The sequence below is a fragment of the Rhipicephalus sanguineus genome, chromosome 2 (assembly GCF_013339695.2).
Source record: "Rhipicephalus sanguineus isolate Rsan-2018 chromosome 2, BIME_Rsan_1.4, whole genome shotgun sequence".
Taxonomy (NCBI): domain Eukaryota; kingdom Metazoa; phylum Arthropoda; class Arachnida; order Ixodida; family Ixodidae; genus Rhipicephalus; species Rhipicephalus sanguineus.
The window spans coordinates 162,284,210-162,294,033 of NC_051177.1; the positions used below are offsets into that span (position 1 = coordinate 162,284,210).

General features: G+C 44.7%; 1 protein-coding gene across 1 annotated transcript in view; it reads right to left on the reverse strand.

The window, feature by feature from the left end:
* Nucleotides 1-768: 768 nt before the first annotated feature.
* The window catches only part of LOC119383843 (uncharacterized), a 12,313-nt gene continuing 3,257 nt past the window's right edge, over nucleotides 769-9,824 (reverse strand). Inside the window, exons 2-3 of the mRNA XM_037652122.2 lie at nucleotides 2,304-2,505; nucleotides 769-894 (exon numbers count right to left, since the gene is read on the reverse strand). Coding sequence (XP_037508050.1) covers nucleotides 769-894; nucleotides 2,304-2,505 — 328 coding nt within the window. The remainder of the gene's footprint in view (nucleotides 895-2,303; nucleotides 2,506-9,824) is intronic.

The following is a 9,824-nucleotide window of genomic DNA, read 5'->3' on the forward strand; positions in this document are numbered from 1 at the left end:
TATATATATATATATATATATATATATATATCTTAGGTATCATTTCGCGAAACCTTCTGGTATTTTTATCATTGTTTACATTTGATAGTTTTTACGCCTAAGGGGTTTTCTTGTGTTCATTGGTAGCGCGTTCCTTTGAAATAGCATGTGTGTGGGACCACTCTACTCTGACTACTTAATCACAGCCAACCGACGTCGCTGCTTTGTCCACGATAATTCGTGGCCAGGTAGGGAAGAAGCATACGCGCACTTTGTTGGTGCTGTGCCTGATGACGATGAAGAATTATGGCAGAGCCATTTGTAATGGGTTGGAAGCATTCAACAACCTACTCGTTGCGCAATTCGCATTGTTTGACGCCTGGTTACAGAATTCGCGTTGTGCGACGCTTGGTGCTTATTTTACTCTTCTAACACCCCAGTCGAAAAATCCACCAGGCCGTGTCTGGTGTGTTTTTCCCGTTCCCACCAGAGCGGGAATTCAGACACGGTTTCTGGCGGGTGTCCCGGGTCTGGTGTATACGACCGGTTTTTGGTGTGAACCGGACTGGTGTGTTTTGGCAAGAACCGGGCTGGTGTGTTTTGTTGAGACCCGGACTGGCGTGTTTTGGCAAGAACCGGGCTGGTGTGTTTTTGCACGACGGGTACAGGTGTAATCTGCCTTTTTATGTCCTTAAATGCATTGTGAATGAAAACATGCATCTTTACATGGCCGCAGGCAAAAACACAAGGCTTTGCACAGTAGTTTGGAAATGAAAATGACTTCTCTGTTTATTTTTTCTGCCCTCGCCTCAACTTGGATGTCTTCTGGGACAGCCAAAAGCCTGGTGTTCTGGGCGACCTGTTTCGCTTCCTCTTCCGAAGGGCTTTGGGCAGCACTGTAGTGCCTGGAAGAGACTGCAAGAAGAATTCATTACAGGATTTCCCTAATTTGAATTTGAGAGATACACAACGACGAGCGCAATCTACCAACTGGTTCATTTTTTTGAAAACCTTCACTTGACAACCCATCCGATCTGCGCGATCTCGCCAAAAGAACTCCTCAAAGCGCACATGGCACAGCTCGTAATCACACGCCGTACAGATGACAACAGCAAAATTTCTTTCTCAAGCAAAGCAACGGAAAGGTGGCTAGCACATTTTTCTTTCTGCTTGTCAATGTATAAGGCCTCCACTATCTTTTTTAAAGTTTGATTGTGATGCCTGTATTCAATGGTGGTGCTACTAAAACAAGGCGTGCACGCGCACTCATTGGAATGCAGCGCTAAATGTGTGTTAGGGCGACCTTTCAGAATCGACATATGTTCTCTTAGCCTCGTGTTTATACATCTGCCAGTCTGCCCTACGTACAGCTGACCACACGTCAAAGGAATATTGTACACTACATTGTTTGCACATTTAACACCACAGTAGTCCTTCCTGTACACATTTCAGTTTCTCACATGTCTGGTCAACCAAAGCACACAAACCTCCGATTTTGGTCTTGGCCAAAAACACCACCTTAACTTCGTAATTTCGAGCTACCTTTTTTATTCTGTGAGGTAGCCCATGTACGTAAAGAATCACTGCTAGTTTGTTAAATGTGTACCAAGAAGCACCAGTTTGTTAAATGTGTAAACAATGTAGTGTACAATATTCCTGTGACGTGTGGTCATGTGTACATAGGGCAGACTGGCAGATGTATAAACACGAGGCTAGGGGATCATAAGTCTATTCTGAAAGGTCGCCCTAACACACATTTAGCACTGCATTGCAATGAGTGCGCATGCACGCCTTGTTTTAGTAGCACCACCAGTGAATACAGGCATCGCAATCAAACTTCGAGGGAGATAGTGGAGGCCTAAGTGTGTTTGCCACCCTTCTGTTGCCTTGCTTGAGAAAGAAATTTTGCTGTTGTCATCTGTACATTAAGGCATGTGATCACGAGCTGTGCCATGTGTGCTTTTGACAAGCTTTTTTACCAGATCGCGCTGATCGGAGGGTTGTTAAGTGAAGGTTTTCAAAAAATAAACAAGTTGTTAGATTGCGCTCGTCGTTGGGTATCTCTTCTTTGTCTCCATGTGCTTGCGCGAATCCGTGAAGATGAATATGTTCCAACTAGGCCGACTTGCAGTATTACTTGAAGTAGACAAGTACTTCAGCATTTCAACCATTCGGCATGTACATTCTGTGGCTAGAAATATAACTTGCAGTTGTGCTCAGAAATAGGGCATTGAAGTCGCCGAACTGGTATTGGGTTATAAAACGACATGCATGCATGACAGAAAACATGCATGCTACTGAAATGTGCAAGCTTTCTCGCTGACCTCTCTATGCTTCCACTTTGTGTGGGGACAATGGCTGCTGTGCAGGCTTCTGGCCACCTTCTGCTGCAAAATGGTTCGTTCCCAGGAAGCTCCTATGCACGCGGGCATCTGTCCACCATATTGCGATGGTGGACCACTGAACCAAATGAAAGTCCTTTTTTGAGGCGGCCCTTGAGAGCATCCAACCGTTAGGCTGGTCAACCTACACAGATACAAACAAAAGATTATTTCTTTAGGAAACAGCACTGTTTAATTCATCCCAATGACAATAACGACGAGCTGAATTTCAAAAGCCTGAACTACACATTGAACTGCAACACATACAGAAAAATCTGCTGATACATTTTTGAAGGGACTGTACTAAGCAATAAACTTAAGAGCTGAAAACAGGAAAAACTAAAAAAAATTAATTAGTGCTCAACTGCACAGAATTTAATTTGAATTCTTATGCATGAAAACACTGCGTTTCTGGAGGATTTACTCATTGCAGATAAGCTGAAAAGCTTTTCGAGCACCTTCAGTATCATATCCTCTAAAAAATTTAGTGCCACCATGGCCAAAGCCTCACAAGCGATCACTTTTGCCAATACCTTTGTGAGATCGTCCCCAGATGTGTCAATGTCGCTGTGCTAGTGGCCCGTGAATTCACAAATAATAAACTTTTGTGAGTTTGTTAAATGGTATTCAAAATATTTTCTCGCCTATACACTCCGTTCGGGACCTATAGAGGGCGCCTTGAAAGACGCACGCAGCGCCACTTGCAGTGCGGCAAGCATACAACGGTGAGAGCCTTAGCAGACAACAGTGCCTCATTGCTTTGACAGCTATGGCAGCGCAAGCGCCTGTCGCTGGCCCGTTAGTGCTTCGAGCTTGATTTAAAGATATCGTAGTGGGATAGTTCTTCCGCGATGCCACCGTTAAAAAAGGGGAAAACCTACACGAGAGCGGCCACGTTTTTGACGTGAGTACTGACGGCGTCGTCAGTACTGACGGCTAAATGCGTGCGTCACACAAGAGGCTTACTCCATAGCTATCGAGCAAGCTGTCATTCTTTCATGCTTAGAATATTATTGGTGCATGCCCGCTACCCGTGTACTTCCTCAGAACATTTAGAATTATCCACGGACACTCGCCGTGGAAACTTCGGCAAGTGGCCGGGCGGCGTGGTTATTTGTTGGCGGCTTCGTGTCATGTCGATTCGCAGCCACCAAGTATTTTGCTTGAAACTGTCGCGCGTAGCAACGACCTTATTGCAGCATCATCATCACTCATCAGGATCGTTTCTACCTCGACGCTCGTGCGGCTGATGCCAAGAGCTTGAGGTGCGGGCAAGAAATGAACGTGTTACGATCGGCCCCGCTTTGTCTTTCGCTTCAAAGGATGTGGCGCCGACGATGGCACGGTCACTTTGGCCACCATCAGTCTCCCTCATTCACTACAACCTCTTTCGTTGTTTATGCTTCTTTCCGAAACAAACATTGCGCTTCCGTCGCAACAGCGTTCGCAGAAAACTGCAACACAACGGCCAGATCTAAGATGAAAATAAACAGCCTCGATTTTAGTTCCCTGTGCACATTTGTCTACATGCTGCACACTTTGTTCGTTTCATCAACGCCGAATGATTACAGGGTCAGCTGTTTACTACAAGTATCAACCACTTAAAGTGCTTGCGCACTTGGCTCTCTCGTCTGCGCGAGCTCACTACGCTTTTATAATTTGCACAAACTCTGGTATAACCGAAGCTACGCTCTAGCACAGAGATGCGCAAACATTTTCGGTACCAAGGCGGACTGGGCTAGTTGGTACATTGTCAAAATCGATTAAAACAACCAGCGCTAAACAAAGGACACAGTGAGCGTCCCGTCGTTTCTTCTCACTGTGTCCTGTGTTTACCACTGTTCTTTTTTTATCCATTTTAGCATTTTCGGGACCACGACCTCTCGAAGCTTCCGAGTGCCGTAGGGCTACCCCAGTCGTAGTCTTTCTGCTTTAATCCTAGGATCTTTCCAAAGAGCCGTGACCACCTGACATTTTTGTCCCTCAACATCTCGGGGGAAGGGGATCGACTCCCAGTTAGCGCATCTCTACTTGAACAGCTGCGCTTCCGCCAGCACTAAAATCATGACTGCATGAACAGCGCGAACGTAAAGCACGGGACGTAGAAGAAACACATACGACGACACAAGTGCTGACTATCAACTTATCTTCTGCAAGCTTGGACCGCTTACGATACTCATCAGGAAATATCGCTGGCACTACGACGGGGACGACACATCCTTGGACGGCACACCCCCAACGAAATGTGCACTGCATCTCTTCGAGTGCCGAGAGGGCTCCTAGTTTATTCCGTCATGGCTGAAATGTACTGATGCTAGCGGCAAAAGAAAAACAAAACTGCAGAATGCGAGATGGCACAGGGAGCGAGAACCAAGCGAACTTTTTTCGTCGCACAGCTGTGATCCACTTCTGCCGCTGCCCAATAAAGCACGGACGAGTTGAGAAACGGTGAAACGTTGTTCCCGCAGGGCACGACGTGCACCTGTTCATACAACCGACGACGCAGCAGTTCATGACTGCGTCACAGAACACCTACAACTGTGTGCTAGCGGGCGCGGGAAAACATTCGCTTCTGCTCGGGCTCTCACCGACTGCCTTCTCTGACGGCCTCGTGGTGGCGCACCAGTCACAGTGAACGGAGTGTATAGCGATTAACAATGCTTTGTTCGGCGGAGTTCCAGACACGCAACTGATCTCAAGCATCTTTTTGCTGAGGCACCCCATACGGTCACTATGTTGAAATATCACCATTGAACAAAAGCTCTTTCAGAATTTTAGTCATTCTGCAGACCAGTATTGATATCTTTCTTGCAACCAACGTCAAATCCCCTGTGGATATGACCCATACATGAGATATGAGACAGGCATTCTTCCAAATGGCAGCACTATGTGACATTTTGCTCAAATCTCTCCCCGCTCCGACTTTTTTCACTGTTCCGGCCCTTGTTGCACTAAATTTCGGGACTGTGGCCCACAAGCTGAGATGAGTTTGAGACCCCTGCTCTAAGGCCTCACTTTCGCGAGCGCCAAAAACAAGTTTACATCCAATTATGTCACAGACATCATCTTTGCAGTACGAATTTCAAAGGCTGTTTTGGTCGTGAGAACCAGAAGTACTTCATGGGTGTCCCTTCAACAACTCATGCAGCTAGCTAATCTTACGGTCAAGCCAAGCCAAGCCGTCCGGAAAGTTAACATGGCTGCTCTCTTTCGGCCAGCTCTTAGCGTACTTCGCGATGTTATGGGATTCCCAATACAGTAGACTCTTCATAATTCAAACTCTGATAATTCAAACTTTCGGTTAATTCAAACAAATCTTAAATTTGAGGTTGGCCCACTATGTTTTCAATGTATTTTAAAGCTGCTTAATTCAAACTACCTCACTGAATTCAAACTTTTCGCTTGTCCATGTCTGGAAATATCTGCTGCCTTTGTTGCTTCTAGCTGAACATTCACATTTTTCTGTTACTAACAGGCGCAAATAAAGCTGATTGCCTTCCTTCAAAATGGCCAATCTAGCCGAACCTTGCGCACCAATAATCGCGTGCTGACCGAGAAAAAAAAAAGACGGTACGGTCTGGCCTTGATCTATCGTGTGCCAAACATTTCTTAAAGTCACTTTCTCCGCAGTATGCCATGCGAGAAAGCGTCCTAAGAATTAGAAGGGGCTAGCAACTGTCCTGGGATGCAACACATTTCGTCCCTTAATTACACACCCGTACACCCCTTGTATAATTACGAGTACCAGTATTATTGCTGATGTCTAAAGATTTTACTGGTAATCATGCAGAGCTGTCTATGACAATCCTCCGGCACTGAGAAACAATAAACATCGCAGTGTTAGTTGGTGTGCTACCCTGAGTCATATTTATGAGAACTTCTGATAATTCAAATGAAATCCCGAGGTCCCCTCAAGTTTGAATTATCGAGAGTCTACTGTATATTGGACCCTATGGAAGCTATGCCAGGACCAGCAGAAAAACGATGTACCAGCCAGGAAAACGCAGCACTAACATAACAGCGAGGCTTTACTGTGCCAAGTGCAAGCTTGAAAATAATATTGAAACTGCCTCTATGTCAACATGGAAGTAGTAAATGATAACAGTGCAGCATTAGCCACATAATTATTATTTGTTCTCCTAAATCGTATAATTTCTTAAGTTTCACTTGCATATTTTCCCAGGTTTCAGCTCTTTTATTGTAATTCACCAGTTAACAATGTCTTGCGAGGTACACTTTATACTTTATCAGACTGCACATTTCAGTGTTTGGTGAATACTGAAGGCAAGATACATATTAGTCAACAGTCAAAATATGCAGTCCCATTACGTATATACCGTATTTATTCGAATCTAGGCCGGCCCCTATTCTAAGCCGATCTCCGAAATTCGCAAGGCCAGAAAAAAAAAAAGCCTTCGTCATTGTACTCGAACCTAAGCCGACCCCCCCACTTTCGCACATCGTTTTTTTGAAAAAAACATCAGCTTAGATTCGAATAAATATGGTATATTCTCAGATTTTTGTGCTTCAAGTGCTGTGAGAAAATTATTATCAAAATGGCTTGTGCAATTGAAAGTTGTCAAATAGCACATAATTATAAAAACTGCAAAGTGATGCACTCAGTATCGCTAAAGGCCTCGCCGTTTCTGTAGCCAGCTTTGGAACAGGAAAAAATGCTTTTCTTTTGCTAAGAAGTGATAATGGGCTCACAGAATTGCTATCTATAAATGTAATTGGGAAAGAGTTAAAGTTTGAAAAACACAAGTACAGCTTTCATAACTGGCAAAAATACATGAAAGAAAACATGATCGGCTGCGTTCACTGGCCCAGCAAGGGATTTACAGGGGTTGCTTGGAGGTTTGAAGGCCACCACCTGAAAATTTTTTATGCCTGTTGTATGTACAGACTGCGCGTCTTCAAAATTGGGTAATGACCATCTAAAATTGCGTAAGTAGTATCATCTCTTGTGGCAAACAGTAGCTTCATTCTTATTCGGTACCTATTGGCGCATGCATTCACAAAGAGTAATCACCATAATGAGTGCGTCAATAGCAACAATGCGGTTTGTCTGCATCGGTTGCGGCGAGCAGTAATCTCATTTCGACTCCTTGTAACGTTCACGCTACGTCACAAGCGTGGCAGAAGCTGCTGTGGATTAAGAAATATTTCAGGGTGCCGTGCTGCAGCTGCACTTTGAATGATGACACAATGCCCGCATTTCAGCAAGTGCTGATCAGTTACCGAATGAGTATCGAAGCCTCTGGCCAGATTTTAAGCTACAATTCAGCACTGTATCACTTTATGACCACGGTGAATGATGACCACAGTGGCAGCACAATCTAGCTTGTGTTGACCCAGATCGCCACAAGCACTGTGAATGCAGTAGCTCACATGATGTTCCTTTTGAATAGTAAGATAAGCCATCCTCTAAAAGTAAGTTCAGCTTCTGAAAGCTGAAGTATGCCTTTCGGTAAAGGCTGGGCACAGTTTATCAGCATAACTCATGCAGCACTAGCGAGCAAAGGTAACTACCAGCACCTCCTACAATTTTTTTAGCTTTAATAGATGGTAACATTGTTGTCGCTCTTACAACAGCATTCTTTTTTAGGCTTTTGTCGAGACAACGTGATTATCAGGCCACATGCAGACTGACTGTGCAAGAACTGGCAATTAACACACTCTGCACCCACACATTCATTTCTGCTTGGTTAGGTAAGCAGAAACACGGCACAAGGCTAATTATTGCAAAAGAAACAAGATGCAAAGACATCCTATGTCTTCGCGCGGCTATTTAGCAATTAGCTCAAGTCCACACCTTGTTACTAGCTCACAGAAAACAAGCAACGGCGCGAACCACAGGACAAAAGCATAGATATGGGGACTTAGCACTGTCATACTTACACCATAAAGGTAGTCCGAATAGAACAGCGCTTAGTCCATCTCTGTCCTGTCATCCTGCGGTTCGTGCTGTTTCTCGTTTCTTATAGACATGTACAGACTGGCCCAAATAAGCACCCTTGTTACTAGTTATTGTCATGATAGGCTACGCACCTATAATACTCCTTGTGGATCCTTGATTATCTTAGCTGTTCATCCTTGCTGAACGAACACTGCGACATGTCAGCATCAGAGGCAGAAGGCAGTGTGATTGCTAAGGCTGCAGGACCAGAAGAGGCAGCACATTTAGTTGGTCTGGCTGCAGGATATGAGGTGGCAGCAGACTCAGTAGCAGGCGCAGTTGTTGCTGCTGTAGCAACACTTTGTGCTGAACCTGTGTCATGGAGCAAAATCAACAAATGCTAACTGTTAGAATTCAAGCTCCACTGTTCAGTAAGCTAGAAAAGTTATTATTATACCTGTAAATGTAAGAGTGCAAAGAAAATATTTGCAACGTCAGCAGCTGTTCAGAAAATAATGATGCCAATGTTGCCCAGTGTTGTACCTATGTTCCAAACATTGTTAGATTCTTTAGGTGCCGTTGATACACGTGCTTTTGCCAGACTGAGGCAAGTGAGATGAAAGAAAAAGCACGACAGTGAGCTTTGAATGAATTCAAACACTTCTACATCAAATTTATGTTCAATAACTGTGCACTGTGCCGCATACTGTTAAAGATGACCACTTGGCAGAGACATTACAGCATAGACTGCTTGTGACATAAGTGGTCAGAGCAGCGAATATGCACATCATTAGTGGTACTGAACTGTAACCAAAACAAAATTTTGCAATTTGCCCCGCCACGGTGGTCTCAGTGGTTGACCAAGCGCTCGACTGCTGACCCGAGTTAGGTCAGTGCGGGATCGACATCCCGGCCGTGGCGGCTGTCATGTTTTCTATGGAGGCGAAAATGTTTGAGGCCCGGTACTTAGATTTAGGTGCACGTTAAAGAACCCCGGGGTGGGGTCGAAATTTCCGGAGCCCTCCACTACGGCGTCTCTCATAATCATATCGTGGTTTTGGGACGTTAAACCCCATATATCATCTTCATTCATCAAAACAAAATTTTGCCACAGCTGCACACACGCACTACTTCAAGACCAAGCTGCTGCATTACTGTGAAAGCATGCAATAGGATAGGATGTCTGCACCCATTTATATGTTACTGTTCAAGGACACTCACACCTACAAATGGACATAGAAAAAAAAGTGCTGTTAGGATACAGGAAGGCCACTGAATTATTTTTTCAGAGCTGCTCAATAGACCTTTTCAAGCAATCCCAGAATGCCTCGCAGGCACTATGGGAAAAGTGTGCTAAGCATCTAGCAAGTCGGCTGTTTTGTCGCCCGCTGCTCATTGGTGCCGTGGAGGCATGACTCGAAAAGAACATACAACCTCTTGTTGACCATTCTTAAATCATAAATACTACAGATATCCAAACCCCCTGCATGTATCTCTACGCATTGAAATTCAGCATGAACCAGGAGCATATCACAGTCGGCACAGTAAGAGTATTATCGTACATT